A 19,308-nucleotide genomic window follows, 5' to 3' on the forward strand; every position below is an offset into this window, starting at 1 on the left:
CATCAGACTTTTGAATGGACTTACATTAAGTTGATCTTTTGCTGCACCAAACTTTGACTGTGTCACTAAATTCTGTGTCCTCTCCTTCCCTTCCCCCCTGTACTTTATGAATGGTCTGCTTTCTGTATAGCACAGAAGAAACAATACTTTTCACTGTATAACAATAGGTGGCAATAATAAATCAAATCAAAAATTTAGTTTTCCTCAACTTTGGTATTCGCTTTGCAGGCACAGTTGAACTGTAGAACTTTATATGAAGAATCGAGGTCTCAAATGATGCTCTCTCACTCGGTTACCACATGTTACACTACAACTGATTCCAAGTTTCAAACATAACTCTATGATTGACTGCATGAAGTCGCGCATTCTTTTGTGGAAAATATTGGACATAAAGGGTAAATCAGTTCAGATTTGCATAAATATTTTATTGTATTCTTTAAAAAAATTATAAATGTTCAAATTATAATTTTTCAAGAAATAATATCATTGAATAGTTCATTTGAGAGTCACTTTATACAGCCTGCATACGAGATATAGACATCAGTGCATACTCCAGGCTCAATAAGGGAACATTATGGTTATAAATTATTCACAAAATATAATCTACCATTTTCAGTAGTTTTCCAGAATACAGTAGAAATCTGTCTGAGGTCACAGAGTATTGCATTATCATAATACATCATATTCATCTTCTGTTACAACAGTCACTATTAATAAAAACCTATTTACACATTTAACACAATACAGGAAATAAACTTAAGCTGTTCAAAAATACTGAATTGTGCGCAATCAGATCATTCTCATGAGTATAAATCAGATGTGCAAGTTCATTTAAAAACCTGAATGCATTCATAATAATTGTATCAAAGGCAGCAAACAAACCTAAGCTAAGGCAGGAGTTAAGCATAGCACAGTACTATGTCCAACAAAAACTGTTTTCAGTTGAACCTGCTCAGCAGGCTTTCTTCATTTGCATCAAAAATGACTTTAATGTTGCAGAAATGTATCTGATTGGCTGTTATCCATTGAAAGCATGAATCTCTCCATCGTTCAATCCTAACTGTTTGAAGAAGCTGTAGGGACATACAACATAAGAAATTAATACAGAGAATATTCTATTATATAGAATGATCAAAACATCACAAGGGTGGTGATAGCTCTGTAGTTTCAGCAGAGACACTATCAGGGGAATGGAACTCTTTTCCACATTATTTTAGCATCAAGTACTCCCAGTTTTGGGCCAGCGTTGTAACACCAGTAAAAGCCCCCCACTTCTGCTCAGCTCCTGATGATTTCCATGCCAGGCATTAGAATGAGCAAAACTGACAAATTTTCTCTGAATTTATGTACAATTAAAAAGTTCCTATTGTGCAAGGAACAGTTCCACTCGAGGCACATTTCATACAGAAGGAAAACTTCATCCACAAGTCTGGACTGAATTCAAGATGTACAAAAGATTATTTTAAAAGATTAAATACAAGGAAGTAGCACCAGAAAATGTTTAAGATGGAGGAGTTGAGAAAAAAAAAATCTAGCACAAATTTGAAAAGGAAACCAAGGTTATTTTTGAACCAATTCAAATAGGTTCTCACAAGTTCATGGTTGGCAAAGTATGAGAGGCAGCTCGAGAGTATGAAACAATGTGACATTGATTAGTTTGTCCTATATAAATAGAAATTAGAAACAGAGTAGAAGCAGGGCAGCACAGTGGTTAGCCCTGCTGCTTCACAGCTCCAGGGACTTGGGTTCAATTCCCGGCTTGGGTCACTGTCTGGGTGGAGTTTGCACATTCTCCTTGTGTCTGTGTGGGTTTCCTCTGGGTGCTCTGGTTTCCTCCCACAGTCCAAAGATGTGCGAGTTAGATTGTTAGGCCATGCCAAAATAAAAATTGCCCTTAGTGTACTGAGATGTGTAGGTTAGAGGGATTAGTGGACGGATATGGGAGTGGGGCCTGGGTGGGATTGTGGTTGGTGCAGACTTGATGGGCTGAATGGCCTCTTTCTGTAGAGATTCTATGATCCTAACCGGTTTAAATCTCTCCTCATATGACAGACCTGCAATCTCAGGAGTCAGCCTGATAAACCTTCACTGTACTCCCTCTATAGCAAGGATATCCTTCCTCAAATATGGACACCAAAACTGCACACAATACTCCAGGTGTGCTCTCAGCAAAGCCTTACACAATTGCAGCAAAACACCCCGCTATGAAGGCCAACATACCATTTGCCTTTGTTACTGCCTGCTATAGCTGCACACTTACTTTCAGTGACTGGTGCACAAGGACTCCAAGGTCTTGTTGAGTATCCACCTCTCTCAATTTACACCCATTTAAGTAATAATCTGTCTTCCTGTTACTGCTACCAAAGTGGATAACCTCACATTTATCTGCATTGTATTGCAACTGCCATGCAGATGCTGACATACTCAGCCTGTCCAAATCATGCTGAAGCAACTCTGCATCCTTTTCACAGCTTACCCTTCCACCCAACTTTGCATCATGTACAAATTTGGAGATAATACATTCAGTTCCCTCTTCCAAATCATTAGTATATAATGTGAACAGTTGGGGTCCTAGCATAGATCCCTGAAGAACCCCACTAGTCACTGACTGCTAATCAGAAAAAGACCAACTTATGCCAACTCTTCGCTTCCTATCTGCTAACCAACTTTCTATCCATCTCAAGACATTATCTGCAATCCCATGTGCTTTCAGTGTTAAATCCTTTCTAAAATGCCAACTCAGTACAATCAGAGGAGACAAACTGGTGTTGAATATGGTTTAAGGGAGTTCATTCATTTATTGTTGATCAGTTTAAAAAGATTAAAAATTCCACTCACTAAAAAGACTGTTACGTCAAAAAGTAGGAAGAAGTAAAGCACAAGTTGTTTAGACTCAAGTACGAAGATAACCTACCAAATAAAGGAGATAAGATATAAACTGTTTAGGACAGAAATAAAACATTTTGAACAAAATGAAAAAAGCAGCTTTCATGACCTCGTGGAGCTGGAAATAATGTAGAATAGGCAGCCTGATCAGATATGTTACTAAAATATCCCAAGGAGGGTGCAGTCTCTGTTTTAGGTAAACCTTTCCTATTAACATCTGCAGGCCTTATTCCAGAAGTGTTAGGAAATCTGATGAGTTAAAGGAGACAAAATGGACCAGGTAAGTGCCCTTTTTATTATTCCTTCATGAGATGAGTGTGTCACTGCCCAAAATTAATTGCCCTTGAGAAGGTGGTGGTGAGTCACCAAACTGAACCACAGTTGGCATCTGCTGCAGGTACACCGACAGATCTGAAAGGAACGGAGTTCCAGGATTTTGATCCAGCAACAGTGAAAGAGCAGCAATATAGTTACAAGTCAGCATGATGTGTGGCTTGGAAGGGAGTTTGCAAGTAGTGGTGATCCCATGCGTCTGCGGTCTTTGTCCTTCTAGGTGTTATAAGTCACAAGTTTGGAAGATGTTGTCAAAGGAACATTGGTAAGTTGTTGCAGTGAACCTTTTAGATAGTACACACTGTTGCCACGGTGCATCAATGGTGGAGGAAGTGAATGTTTAAGCAGATCGCTTTGGCCTGGATGGTGTTGAGCTTCTTCGAGTTACATTCATCCAGGAAAGTTAAGAATATCCTATTAAAACTACAAGGCACAAGTCGGGTGTATGGACATCTTCTGGGAGTCAGGAGGTGAGTTATTTGTTGTAGAATTCCCAGCCTCTGACCTGATCTTGTAGCTACAGTCTTTATAAGGCTGGTCCAGTTTTTTTAAACTTCCTTTAAAATTCTGGTGTGGAAAACTTCAGGTTCTATTTGTCAACCTTATTTTATTTGCTAATGTTGTTTTATTGCTTACATTGAGGTCAAGTCCTTGACTCATTCCTGCATTCCCTAGAATCTCAGGTACAATATATTCTATTTTACTGTAAGGACTGACATAATATAAAGCTTGATGAAATCTGTCTTGTCCTTATTTTAATTTGCAATTTCACCCCTGTTTGTTTTTAAAAGGCTCCATAATACCCTGGACTCCCCACTGTCTTCTCCTCTATTTCGAAAACTTTTTCTGTTAATCTTGGCATTCCTTGCGAATTTCTATCTAAATTCCTTTTTACATTCATTTTGATTTCCTTTGCTGGTTGGTCTACTAGTCCCCTGGATGCTTTGCATTTTTGTAAGCTCTTTCCTTTGTACGATCACACAATCTTTTGCTACCACAGCTGTTTTATGTGGTAAGTAAAGTATTGCCTCTGGGGCATATACAAACAAAAAAGATTCTGAACACCTCTGACTATTCATTGGCAATTTTACTTGATAAGTGTTTTCACTGGTTTGCTGTTTTTAGTCTGTTTCTCAGATAGCAGTACTAAAATCTAGACTTTTAGAAACTGTGTTATATTTCTCTTTTTCAGATCTATGTCATATTCTGATTGCTAACGTTCTCTCCCTCCCTGATATTAACTGAAGTCCGGCCCTTGATCATTGCTAAATCTAGCTGAGCCTGCCCTCTTATTGGTTCCACAACATATTGATCCAAATTCACGACGTTTCTGACTTGAGTGACTCTACTCTTCCTAATCCATATAAAATCTTAAATCTCCTACCAAAATATTCCTGCTTTTACTCACTAATCTCTGAATTAATACATTCTGCCACTTCACTGTTGCTATCAGGAGGCAGCAGACATGTAGCTTTTAAGACCTCCTTTCCCCCCTCAATTTTAATCATATAGTCTGTGCTGATCGATTCCCTATATCTGAATCCCATCATAATAATATTGTAATTGTATTAACATATCCTTCTCTCTGTTTCCCTATCCTTTCTAAAGGTCTTATAACCTGGAATTCCCAAAAAGTGACTAGCTTGCAGTCATGACTCAGTAATGTTCATCATGTCGCATCCTCTAAGCTTTATTTCAAGAAAGTAAGGCTTGCATTTGCATTGTGCATTTAATAACCATTCAACGTACCAAATTGCTGCACAACAGCATTTGACAAAGTCCAGCATCAAGCCACGTTAGCAAAATTAAAACCAATGGTTTAATTTCTCATCTGAGAGACAACAGCAGCAATAGTGCAGCAGACCAGGAGCACTGCACTGAAATCCCCATCTAAATTATGCGCTCACGTTGTAGATTGGGACATGAATCCTTGACCTTCTAACTCAAGAGTGAAAGGCTGCAACTGAACTAAGTGTTGGGGTTGGTGGGGGGGGGGGGGGGGGGGGTGCGGGGGAACGCTGTGGGGGTGGAGGCAGCATTGAAATGTCTTAAAGATTTAAAAAATTTTTTAACCTGGTATTAAAAAAACTTATGCACACTCTAATATAAAGCTCTGAGATTTTATATGCAAGACACCAGACAAGATCAAAACAAACTGAAATTAGACCAACCTTTCATAATTTAGTTTCATTACACTAACAGGATCCAGATCTAAGCTATTCATCTGTCTTTTTAAAATCATCCCAAATTTACAGATGTGAATTATTAAGATGTCTCCCTCCCAACACCATCTTTTCATGGTTGAACGATGTATGATTTATAACTTCGCAAGTATCTGATCAGCATTTGTTCCACACATCACATTGCAACTCAGAACTGAATACTAAATACCATTAACAGGACTTGAAGGCACGTAGTGTAGGAGCTAATCAGAAAAAGGAAATAAATGGAGACAAGAAAAAGGTAAGCATAAAAATTGAGAAATTATAAAGGAAATTACAAGGTAAAGTAATAAAGTCTGAATATTGTGTAATAAAATACTCTTAGTAAAACAAAGCAATCAAGTAATGATGAAATACCAACAATTTCTGGTCAAACATGTATCAGTACCTTGAATTGTAACACGTTGATAGCAACAAAAGGAACAATCTCTATTTCAGCTATATTTTTTCCAGCACAAATTGAAAAGCTTTTGTAGCAATTCTTAAAAATCAGGTTGTGTTAAATCAAGGAAACATTGCATGAATAGCAGCCAATGTAGATCAGCAAGGACCGAGGTGATAGGCCAGTAGAACTTATTGTCAGATAGGATATAGACCAGTAATGTTTTGGGTGAGTTGAAATTTATGAGATGGAGGACGAGAGGCTGGTTGGACAACAAGGGAATAGTCAAATAAAAGCAAAACACTGCAGATGCTGGAAATCAGAAATAAAAACAGGAGATGTTAGATAAGCTCAGTAGGTCTGGCAGAATCTGATGCAGGAGGAACAAACTAACATGTTGATTCTAAATGATGGACTTAAAACACAGAACATAGAATACTACAGCACAAGTTGCGCCGATCATATCCCTACCTACCAGGTCTCTCTATAACCCTCAATCTCATTAAATCCCACGTACTCATCCAGAAGTCTCTTAAAAGAACCCAATGAGTTCGACTCCACCACCACCAACGGCAGCTGATTCCACTCACTCACCACTCTCTGAGTGAAAAATTACCCCTGACATCTCCTCTGTAATGTTGAAATGTTAACTTTGTTTCGCTGTCCACAGATTCTGCCAGACTGGCTGAGTTTAACAACCATTTTCTGTTTTTATATTGGACTAGCCAAGGCTAAAGATGGCAAAGGCATTGGTAAGAGTTTCAGCAGTAGGCCGGCTGAGGTAATAGGTGGAGGCATTTGACATTATCAAGTCGGATCATCAGATGGGATCAGTGTTGTATAGGTTGCTGAAATGTGAACAATCGGGTTCTGTCCAAGACAACCATCAAGGAGGGGAATGGGATTGTCAGCAAAACAATAAGCAGGTCTACACAAGGCTATAATGAGTCAACTGAAACTTTAGAAATAAGTAAACTATGGCACTGGGTTAAAAGCAAAAACAGACTCTGGAAATTTGAAGAAGCAGAATATCATACCCAACAGTTTGCTCGGTGAAGGCGGGTGGACCACAAATACACACAAGTGTTTTCAACTCTTCAATGCGTCCAGTCAAAAATTCAGAACAAAGGGACATTTTAACCTTTCCCCGTTTCCCTGCCCATTCAAGGTGAGGTTGCGACAGGATATATTCAACCTCAAACCTAAGGAAACAAACAAAAAGGCATTTTACACCAGGTATTTGGGTCTGATTTTGCTGTATTGCAGTGTTTTTGTAATGCAAGTACTTTTTCTTATTTTCTGCTGCATAGCAAAGGAATTAAAGCCTATTTTTCAGCTGTTACTGCCTGATTGTTGCTTCCAAATCATAAGCTGTAGGACTACATTGAGCAAAGAGTAATATACAAAAGCAGTCTGCTTACGAACAATTCCTTGGTTGCTGACTTCCACAGAGGCAATAGTTTGTTTACAATAAATGGCTAGTATATCCATTAAAAGAAAAGAACTAAGCAATTTTAAAAGAAGTTAAAATATTTGAACTGTATAATTTCAAGATACCAATTATAACAAATTTGATCCAGGATGTCAGAGATCAACAATTTCTTAAAGATATTAGTAACCCAGAATTAACTACATTTTACGTTATTCTGAGGAGGTATGAATTGTAGTCTATAATGTTGCCGAAAGTATGTGAATTTGAAGTTTCAAATTCTGTGCTCATGCCCCAACTAAAGAATGTGTTTTCCTTCTCTTTGCTAGCTCCTTCCTTGTAACCTTCGTGGGATTTTGGACTTTGGAAGTTATGCCAAACCTTGATAAAGATCTAGTGAGGCTCCAACTTAATTGCATTCATTCGAGTATTACATCCCACTCTAGTCACCATACCTTAGGAAGAATGTGAGGATTATTGAGAGGGTGCAAAAAAACTTAATATAATGCTTCATGGGCCAAAGGGCTTTCATGACAAAGTTAGGTTGGAGAAGCTGGGGTTGTTCCTCTTGGAGCAAAGGAGCTTCAGGGGAGATTTGACATAAGTGTACAAAATTATGAATGATCTACATAAGGTAAATTAGGAAAAATAGTTTTCATTAGTTGACAGACAAGCACTACGAAACACAGGTTTCAGGCAAGTGGTGCAGAGGGAATAAGAGGAAGAACTTTTTTATGCAACAAGAAACAAAACAATTTTGAAAGGAAAGTAGATGGGCACTTGAAGAAAATAAACTCGCAGGGCCACAGGGAGAATGAAGGGAGTACTATTCACTAGATTACTCAGTGGAGAGTCAGCACAGAATTGATGGGTTGAATTGCCTCTCTCTGTGCTATCAGTGACTCTATCTTCACATTCTTTCTAAAGTGAAGTGACCAGAACTGGACCAAATACTCCAACTTAGGACCTAACCAAAATTCAGCATCAGGTTCAACATAAAGTTTCCTGCTTTTGCACAATTTCTCCTCAAATATGGTGATTAGTAGTTTCAATGGTAATACATTTCATATTTTAAAGACCCTTTGAGGAATTCATTAACATTTTCCCCTATGTTACCTAACAATAATCCTTTCGTTACAGATTCACTCAGCATGGGTGAATATTCTTGGGGGGGGAGGGGGAGGTGGAGGGGAAATTGCTCCACACCAGCCCACATCCCAGCTGTAACAAACTGTGACTAAACGAAGGTTGTCTGGGACTTCTTCCCCTTACTGGATAGGAATTCCTACCTTCAGAAGCTGTCCACCAAACCAACTGACCTGCAGCTCCATCACTCCTGGCAGTGTCAAGAACGCATGAGTGGGAACCGCTGAGACTACAAGAAGGGGAGCAAGAGGGCCTACAGCCCCAGAGACAGGTAAATCCGGGGTCTTGGAAAAGGAAGGTTTGGGCAGATCAGGATTGAGCTGATGGGTGTGGGAGATAGGTTTAAAGCTGCTGGTGGGCAGGAGGAGGAGCAGGCTCTCCCCCCACCCTGCAATCCCCAAAGGGGAGGTCCCAAAGATAGTAACCCCCTTTCCTTGCTATTCTTTGAAGAATTTGTTTTTTTAAAAATCAGGATGCCCATGCCAAATGTTCTATAATGTTGGCAGCATATTATCGGGGTTATTTTGCTGGGTAGCAATTGATTATTATCTACTTAAATATGGCAGGCAGGCTGCTGATTTCAACACCTGTCCATTCCTGTATTATGGCAGTGAGCTTGGGTGTGGTTGAGTGGGTAGTGACCAGGCTTTGCAGAATCAGGAAGCAAGTTGCTCACTGCAAAATTCCTAGCCTCTGATCTAGGGAGGGACTGGAGTACTGGTATTGCCATTGGACTAGTAATCCAATGACCCAAGGTAATGTTCTGGGGACCCAGGTTTGAATCCCACCATGGCAGATGGTGAAATGTGAATTTAGTAAAAATCTGGAATTAAAAGTCTAATGATGACCATGAAACAATTGTCGTAAAAACCCATCTGGTTCATTAATGCCCTTTAGAGAAGGAAATCTGCGCCCTTACCTGGTCTGGCCTACATGTGACTCCAGACACACAGAAACATGGTTGACATCTCCAAAGGTTTGCAGATTAGGTTGATTGGCCATGTTAAATTCACCTTAGTGATAGGGAGATTAGTGGGGTAAATATGAGGGATTACGGGAATGTGGCCTGGGTTGGATTGTGGCTGGTGCAGATTCGATGGGCCGAATGGCAGCCTTCTGCACTGTAGGGATTCTATGACTCTTAACTGTCCTCTGAAATGGCCTAGCAAGCCACTCAGTTCAAGGGCTATTAGAGATGGGCAACAAATGCTGGCTGAGTCAACCTTGCCCACATCCATGCTCAAATAAAAAAGTAATCTACACCTGCATACAAACTATCTATATAGCTGGTCCGGTTAAATTTCTGGTCAATGGTAACCTCCTGGATGATGATAGTGAAGGATTGAGCAATGGCAATGTAAAGGAAGTAACACATTTAATAAAGAAACTGAGATGGTAACTGGCTCAGTAATGTAAAAAATTAAAGGACACAGTACAGCATTTGAATCATTGTCAAAAACCACAGAAACCATTGGATCTCATAATAGGATTGTCCTATTGTTAAGAATAGCGAACCAGCCTGCCACCTGCATATCCCAGAAAACAAAATGGCCTCCAAAAATTCTTAAGCTGATAAGACTTATTAGTAAACCTGCTTTTACAGTGAACAATAAACAATGCAAGCTTGTTTGGACTCAGCTAGAATTTTTTAAAAAGGACTGCAAACTTTGTGGACACAGCCAGCCAGCCAACTTTAGACACAAGTTCTAAATTAGAATCCCCTAGGTTGAAATAGAGACACCATTCAAAAATATATACTGGATTGCAAGTAAAATTAATATTTGTGTGCATGTTTGGGCATAAAGAAACCAACAAGCCTGGCTCCAGGGTGGCCTGATCTCAAATCCAAGTAAAAGACCAGGCCCCTTCTAATTGCCGGCTTTATGCAAGCCTCCACCAATTTCCACCTATTCACCAGTATTGGGCCTCTCCATCACCCCATCCCCCAACATTTAATGGATCTCAACTATGAGGTCGCCTAAAGGCCCTATCCCCTATAGGTCCCACTCCGTGGCAATGCTCTGCCATGTTCCTGATTACCCAGGGGTTACATGGCCTCTGAGCACAGAGTGATCATCACATCTGGTCTCTATTTTTGGAGACCAGTAGTGATTTCTACCTGCATTATGTCACACTGGCAGAAGAGAAATATGATGTTCTTGAAAGATATGGCACTAAGTTGGTTTTGAATATTTAAATACATTTAGATGAATGGTAATCATGTTCATGCCCTGATGATGCCACTGGTTTGTTGGGGCGGCGGGGGGGGGGGGGGGGGGGGGGGGAGAACGGCGCGGCAGCGATCTCTTAGGCACAAACCCTATTATGGCCCTCTTGCAAGAGTTTCTAGCAATAACAGGATTTGCACTTGTGTCAATGGGGCCAAAAAATCACCCCCTATATGTTATCTTAAGTGGAATTGTTATCTAAAAGCTAGCTTTAATTACCATCTATTCAAATGGTATAATCTTCAATACACAAGAAATACTCATAAACAAGTATAAAAGGGTTGCAATCTCATATTAATCTCCTCACAAGCTGTCGTATAATGATAATATCTTGGAATTCTAAATTAAGATTCCAAGTGCAGATACTGGTAAACTTAACAAGTTATTCTGCTGTAATATACTATTAGGTATATTCTATCCTAAGATCATTTTGCTAGTTTGAAAACTTCTAGGTGGAAGAAGATTTAATTTCAGGGTCAGTCTATACCTAGACAAGCTAACCAAGTTCCTTTAACAATCCAAAATTTATTTTAGTTGAGAATTTAGGCAAATAGTTTGAGGTTTACTTTGCTGGGGTGGTGAGGGGGAGTGGGAGCTGGTGTGATTGGTCAAGATAGTAGAATCATTAATAGTAATGCCACTGATAGTCAAAGGGGCACGGTTAGATTTTCTCTCATTGGAGATGGTAATTTTTATATTTCTATTGCCTATGCTCTTACAATCGAAACGTGTTTTTACTTGTCACAATGCAGTTACACCCCCCTGCCAATCAGGACACAATATCACTGGGTAGAGCAGGGAGTTGACAATTAGAATGGAACATGTTGCTGTAAATGTGGGCACAATAAAAAGTCTCACAACACCAGGTGAGACTTTTTACTGTGCCTACCCCAGTCCAACACCGGCATCTCCACATCATGATAAATGTGGATTTGGGAAAATGTACTGACAATAGCTAACAGGTAATATGCACAGATGTAAGGTTTTTAATACAGATATATACTGTATATACTTGTGTAAAAGTTGACCCCATGATTCTTGGCCCAGAAAAATCATAGTTTTTCATAGGCCTTAGATAAAAGTCAATCCTATTTTTTCAGGGATCAAAGCCCAAAAATTTCAGAACCAAAGTAGAATCTCTACAAACACATCAAAAACCTTAATTCCTTGTTCATCAAGGTTACTCTTGCCGTATTGTTTCTAATTTCTACTTGTCAATTAAGGCAGGAAGAATGAAGATTGATTTTAATCTTTGAGTGGAGAAACTGACAGGTTGAAGAAGTGTAACAAACAATGCAAATGGGAAACAGGATATTGAGGTCAGCGTTCAGAGTGAACTTTACATAATGAAAGCATCGTCAAGGTCTAGGTTGAGGGCTGGGAGCTGTCAGCGTGACATGTACCAATAGCATTACCCTTTCTTTTGCTTTCCTTTTACTAGTCTCCATCAGTGTTGAAATCACAGGTACCATCTCTCTGGGGTGTGTGATGGGGGTTGGGGGAATGGAAGGTACTCCTTAATAGATAGAGAGGGGGAGAAAGAAAGCTCAAGAGCCATGCCAAGAGTGCTGGTGGGTGTGTTTCAACTGAAATTAAGCCCGTCAAAAATATTACCCATGTAGATCAACCCAGTGTAAAAAAACTGATCTCAAACATTTGTCTTTACAGGAGTATATGCAGTATGTATTTTTACAATAATGAATAAAAGTAGCTTGGCATGTTTTCTCAAAAAAATGTAATTGAGGCTGCATTCTACTGTGTGCTCTGAATGTGGTAATTAACAGATGAATTGCATAATGACTGGGAACCATCATAGCTATCTCCAGTGTTTCCTCATCTACTTAATGAAAATTCCAATGTTGCAATATTAACCAATGCTTAGTGTATTGGACTACTTTTTAAGATATTCAAAGTTCTCTTGCTGAAGTTGGAAAGATTTGATACTGTGCCAGAAGACTGATTGTGTTGAAGTTGCTAATAACAGCATTAGGCCAACTGAGCAACCACAACACATCTTACATATTTATTTGCAGTCATCTGTGCTTTGTTTGACATCTGAACAAATAGAAACTCTTTAGAGTAGTTAGAAAATATTTCTATACTTCCCCTAGTATAATGTTACTTGTGTAAGCAATAGTGAAAACATGGAATCCCCGCCGTGCAGAAGGTGGCCATTCGGTCCATCAAATCTGCACTGATTCTCCAACAGAGCATCCAACCCTTTCCTGTCATCTCATGTATTTACTCTGCTAATCCACTGAACCTACATATTTTACAACACTAAGGGGACGATTTTATCATTGCGCTGTGCCAGTTTTCAGATGCGAGGGTGCGATAATTTCGGATGCAAGGCGAATAGGACGATCTGTGCCCGCATCCACGCAGATTCCCATTTTACCAAGGCCCAAAAATGGCTGCAATCTGCACTGTGCCCGAAACAGGTGTGATGCCAATTTAAGTGCATTGACATCAAACTTACGTTAGTGCATTTAAACTTTACCAGCGTTTCCCCCTTTACCATTGCATTCGCGCGTCCAGATTGGGTACAAAACAGACATGTTTGGCAAAGGTCTGTCTCGGGCACTCCAGCTTCTGAAGAGGTAAGTTTAGAACTCCCAGGACATTTTATCCGCTTTTTGTGGCCCAGAAGTGATGTGACAAAGGAGTGTTTTTTGAATTTTTTTTAGAACTGCACATGCGCAGTTGAAGGCTCCGATCGGAGAAGCAGCATTTCGGGCATGATAAGCCCCGCTCATTGTGCGATTCAGACTCGCGATTTTTTTTCAGGCTAAGTACATATGGGGGCACCTGAATTGTGTCCAAATTCTGCACTTAGAATCAAAATGGTAAAATCACACTCTAAACGGCACTTTTAGCATGGCCGCACACACCACAAACACAAAAAACAAATTTGGTTAAATTGACAGAAACCTCTGCTGACATATCCAGCATGTCCTTTGTTTCAAGTGAAACCACTTTATAAAATGTTATTACGGCTATTCTTCTTTCGGAATCAAGGGGACAGCTTTCCTCCAGCCTGTTGAGTGAGCCTCCACCAAGGAGGGCTTCTGCACTATGATTCACCAAAAGCAGTATTAAAATTGAAGGGTAAAAATTCTTTTTTTGAGATGGTACATCCTAATGTGTCATCTTTTCATATACTTCTTACCCTAACAGCATGCATAAATTGTTGCAGTATTGTCAAATCTAACAAATGTTTCTCCAAATTGCCTGATTTTAATTCTGAACTCAACGCTTAGGATTCTCTTAATTTGCACAAAGACAGACTGCCAGGTAGAAATAGAAACAGGAAAAGCACCAACTGATATTTAAGAATCTAGCTACATCATTAAAAACTAGCTTGTCCATGCAAAAAGATTATCAACGGGGCTATTGGAATGTGGGGGTTTCATAACAGGAAGTACAGAATAAAAATACAAGGAGCAAAATTGGATTTCTGCGTTATTTGGAATCTTGCATTTGAAAAGGAAGTATACTTATTTCTAAAGTTTGAGTATTAAACTATATGGGGAGAAGAGTAGATCAGAGAGCTTCATAGTTATCCCCTTGTTTTTGATAAGGATCTTGAGCTTGCATGCTCTGTCCACGAGATTGTTGGCGGGGGGTCATGATCTGGCAAAACCTGGAAATAGCTTGCCAGCGAGATCTCGATCTCCAATTTTTGCCACCCCTTGCCAGTGACACAATCAGGTTCACTCCCATAAATGGAAATAAGATTCTCGCCCATTATTTCAAGGAATTTAAATACAATTAAAGATTCCGCTCAACCGATCTGTCCCCTCACTAGATTTTTGGGCCTTGCCTACATGAAGTCACCCAAATAGGAACTTGTCCTGGGGATCCCCCTACTGCTAACACCAACCTTGGGCAGTGCCAAATGGCAGTGCCAAGATGAGCCTCGGGTGGGCCATGGAGGAGACTCACGTGCGAGGACTCATCTATTTGTGATGGTGTGGTTGGGGTTGGGGGGGGGTCACTGTGAAAGATGGGGATACCAACAACGATCATGGTGGGGGGGTGGGGGCAATGCCGGCTATAATATGGGGGGATAATGGGTGCACAGATCTGTCTGTGGTAGAGTGGAATTGCGGGGCGAGGTGGGGGAGTTGGGGAGTTACGCAGTGGAGCCGGGAGCCTCTGCCTTACCAGACTAACGGTGCAAACTCTACCCACTCATTTTATTTGGCCGTTAAGGGGACAAGATCTGGAGAGAAAACTGACCAGTGGAGCTGGAGTTCCACACCACTTTTCTCACAAGAACTGACACTCTGCCAAATTCTGGTAAGATCCTGTCCTACATTTTCGCTAAAACTCACTTCCACATCTCTTTTTAAGAACATAAGAAATAGGAGCAGGAGTAGGCCATCCAGCCCTTCGAGCCTGCCCCGCCATTCAATAAGATCATGGCTGATCTGTCGTGTCTCAGTTCTACACTCGCACTCATAGCCAGCCCCAACTCATTTCACGTGGATTCCAGCTCAAGTTTTCTGTGTCAGACACCTTAACATTCAGACATCTCTGTGACATTCGATGTTCCTCCATTCACTGATCTCAGCTTTTCATGAAATTCAGCCTGGCCACTACTTGATTTGCTGACTCACAGTCAAGTACTGGAAAAGTAGGAAGTTAGCCAGGATCCTACGCAGCTGGCTCAAAGCACTGAGATGATGCACAGGTGACTGAAAGGGGGAGACAGGAAGAGGGAGAGAGGATGAGGTAGAATGTAGCGGAGGAGCTGGTGAAGGGGAGAAGGAAGAGCTTAAGATAGATGGAGATGGAAAGGGAGACACAGAAGGAGAGATGGACAGAGGGGATAACTTTATATGTTTACTGCAATCTACCATATTAATTTCCATACTGAAATAAACTAGCACCGACTAATTAACACAATTCTTACCTTTTTAAACAACATGAAAAATCTGTGCTGCCTGTTCAAGGAATGTAGCCATGAGTCATTCTTTTTCAATAATAATTACTGTTGGTACCTTTTTATTTGCAATTTAGAATGCACTCTTGCACTGCGTCTCTAAAAAAATGAATCTAATTATATTTTGCAGAGAGACTAAACAGCAATCAGGACTATAGCAAAGCAGTATGTTAATCATCTTTTAACTGTATGTAATAGGCTAAGAATCTTTCTCTGGGAGAGTAATATTTGAAATGGAATATGTAATGTCTACAATATGTAATTTTTAGTTACCGAGTAACACCCAATATTTTGGCCATGTCTTTTGGCATGCATTCTATTGCATAGGTTGAAGATCTTTTGTTACATGAAAGGCTTGGTAGTCATTGATTTCTGATCTGCAGATAAAGATTCAGCTCACAATAGAATATCGAGCTATCAAGCTTATCAATACTACAGATACGATTGATATTTGTTATGATAGTATTTTTCAGGGACCACAGTAATGAAACAAAAAACAAAATGAATTCAGATGCAGAGGACAGTGATTTGTTTGGTTCTGAATTTTTATGACTGAAACCACACTCCTGAGCTCAATAAACCCTCCCTCCAGAATATATTGTCCTAACATTTCCTGCAGCCTTTGCTTTGCACTGTGCAAGTCTTGCCAATTAAGAATAATTATGAGATTCATTTAAAATTGTGCCTTGGGCATCATCTGAATGATTGTAGTGAACTGTGACACCTGTATGATCTAATAGGACAGCTCAGTGTTCCTCTAGAGCAACTTGGGCCATCTGTATTGTCAACAATGTGTTGCAGGTCTTGCAAGGTGGGGAGCAATGAACAGAATGAGGTCAAATGGAGAGCATGTGATGGATTTAGAAGGAGTATGGATACTCCTCCTGGTTGTACAATAAGGCAAGTAAAACGAACTGAAACATTGTGTCCTCCCTTTAAATTAGGCCGCAAGAGGGACTAAAATCTGCAATGCCAGTTCATTCAGTTTCTTAGCAATTCTGGAGGGAGGCTTTAGGCAAGTGTTGAATCCCTCATTAGCACATAAGGAGCCTCAAAAAAATAATGAACTTGTATTTACCTAAAACTTTTATGCCCTTAAAGCATCTTGAAATGCTTTGTAGCCAATTAAATACTTTTGAAATGCAGCCTCTGTTGTAATGTTGGAAACAAATGCTGTTTATGGTGGCCACTGAAGTTGCATGAACATTGCCACGGGACTCAAATCTGGTTGTTATTTGCCCCATTTCATGCTGGAAATAGGTATGAAATAAGACCCAATTTCAACCCATTGGCCTGATCTGAAATTTTGATTAGGTATCTTAAGTTACTTGTACAATTTTCTAACTAAAAGAGAAAATTTCCCATTTAAAATATTCCTGAAACTGAATAACTCTTAACCATCTTTTGCAAGTGATAACATTCAGCAGAATAAAACAATTTGAAATTCAGAACTGAATTGCACAGATCATGTAAATTTGTGCAGATGGGGTAAAATCATCGACTGGGCCACCTCTGATGTTCCTTATCAGTCTCTCTTCCATCTTCATCTATGAGCAATATTATTTGAAACATACTGTTTTTTTTAAGGCTGTGAAAGTTTCAAGCAATTAAAAGTTCTTCATAAGAATTTTGATAGTCGTGAAACAAGGTACAATAACTCAAGGGCTAGATCTTAGTACACTCTAGTTATGAACTAGAGTACAAGACGTTTCTAGTACAGAACAATTTTACATATTTTTAATCTGGAAGCAATCATTCATTTTTCTGTTATGGGCATTACAACATTTACATATAACAGCATCATTAAGATAACAAAAGAACATTATTCTTGTATGTTCATATTAAAATAAACAAGAATGGTCAATGTTACACTGTAACAAGGAATCACAAGTCCTGGCCTTTCGTTTGATCTCATACCCACGAAAATACAGAAATTTGTCAGCCTTGGAGCTGCACGGTGGTTAGCACTGCTGCCTCACAGCGCTAGGGACCCGGGTTAGATTCCCAACTTGGGTCATTGTCTGTGTGGAGTCTGTACATTCTCCTTGTGTTTGCGTGGGATTCCTCAAGGTGCTCCAGTTTCCTCCCACAGTCCAAAACATGTGCTCGTTGGCCATGCTAAATTCTCCTTCAATGTACCCGAACAGATGCCGGAGTGTGGCGACTAGGGGATGTTCACCGTAACTTCATTGCAGTGTAAATGTAAGCCTACTTGTGACACTAATAAATAAACTTAAAACTTAATTTGACTGTCCAAGAAACTTTGGTTACGTTACCGTTTGTCTTTTGAGGCCAGTTGGTCTAACAGCTCTCTCCATACAATATCCTTTTCTGTCTTGTTGAAGAACTTCAATTGGATTTTCCTGAAATAAAACAAAAGCACCTATAAAAAAGTTACCTTGTACATCTAATTATAATCAGTATTTTACAGAAGGTTGTTTGTTTGACAAAAAAGGCTAGCTTAAATAATAGCAGCCCACTGGGGGGATGCAATGCTCCATAAGGCAATGTGCAGTTCCTGTTCTTTCAACAAAAATAATGAGAAGTCAGATATATCTCGCTTGGGAAGAGAGAACAAAGAATGACAAGTCATTTTTAACTGTTTTTGAGATCTCTGGAAAGCTGCAGTATAAAAAATGTTAAAAAAATTATACAACAAAAACGTGAAATTCTCTCTGCTGCACATTAATCCCAATTCTTAATTCACAACACCCATCTCAACAGTGCAATATTTTAAACCAGCAAGGCTGATTGGATAGGGATATATTCAGATTAGGTTGGAGTATGTTGTTGAGGTAATGTGGAAAAAAATCACATCACAGGTGCCAAAGTGTGGTGACGAGGGGATTTTCATAGTAACTTCATTGCAGTGTTAATGTAAGCTCATTTGTGACAATAATAAATAAGCTTTAAAAAAGACATCTGATTCAAGACTGCGTTGTGCCCGCAATGCAAATGTGAGACCCTATTTTCATCTTGTTTGGGCCATTTCGATCCATTGTCTACTGGTTTCTAAAAATCAACCCATTCACCCAGTATTCCAGTCTTCAGAAGACAGATACAGGCTGGAGTGGGTTCTGTTGCTTCCTGAGGCAGGCTCAAGTGGAGAGAAGTCAATGGCAAGGCTCATGCATTAAAGGACATGGCTCCATTTATTGAATATTGGGCCCGATTCTATTTCGAGTTGTTAGGCCCTCTAGCTTTCATCATTCAACTTCTTCCCACCCACCCACCTCCATGTTCTTTCATGTCTCCCATGCCCCTTCACCCAGAATGAATCATGCACACAATCAATGCACCATACTATAACACTGGCAAGTCTTTGAAATACTCATGGAATTATAATGTAAATATCTTTTGAAAACATTTGCCATCTTTCATTCGCATACACCTATCAATCAGATGGATGTCTGGCCATCTGTCCAGCCTATTTCTGCGGACACAGTTGCCAAACGGCTTCATGCTTGGCTGAGCTCCAAGACTGACTAATGCAATCAATTACACAATGTTAAAGGGACTAATGGCTTTGCTTGATTGACAGTTTTATCCGTCATAGTGTATTGTTTTTTGAAATGGTTTTTTGACATCTGTTTATTTGAATAAGATACTCAGGAAGTTGAAATACATTGCATAACTAATGAGTGTCAGGTCACAACATTTCTCAACCTGGCAAAAATGGCGGGTCGATGGAATTGAGGGAACGCCTTCCAGTTTGCTCAGTGTTGGTGGACAAA

At 39.7% G+C, this 19,308-nt stretch overlaps 1 protein-coding gene across 3 annotated transcripts in view; it reads right to left on the reverse strand.

Annotated features, from left to right (window-relative positions):
- Positions 1 to 422: 422 nt before the first annotated feature.
- Positions 423 to 19,308, reverse strand: part of cyb5r4 (cytochrome b5 reductase 4) — a 92,913-nt gene continuing 74,027 nt past the window's right edge. For all 3 annotated transcript variants that reach the window (XM_080192816.1, XM_080192817.1, XM_080192818.1), the window contains 3 exons: positions 17,851 to 17,937; positions 6,861 to 7,025; positions 423 to 1,073 (listed from right to left, as the gene is read on the reverse strand). In XM_080192816.1, coding sequence (XP_080048942.1) covers positions 1,019 to 1,073; positions 6,861 to 7,025; positions 17,851 to 17,937 — 307 coding nt within the window. In that variant the 3' untranslated portion in view covers positions 423 to 1,018. The remainder of the gene's footprint in view (positions 1,074 to 6,860; positions 7,026 to 17,850; positions 17,938 to 19,308) is intronic.

Source organism: Carcharhinus amblyrhynchos, chromosome 7 (assembly GCF_965287045.1).
Source record: "Carcharhinus amblyrhynchos chromosome 7, sCarAmb.v2.hapA, whole genome shotgun sequence".
Classification (NCBI taxonomy): Eukaryota; Metazoa; Chordata; class Chondrichthyes; order Carcharhiniformes; family Carcharhinidae; genus Carcharhinus; species Carcharhinus amblyrhynchos.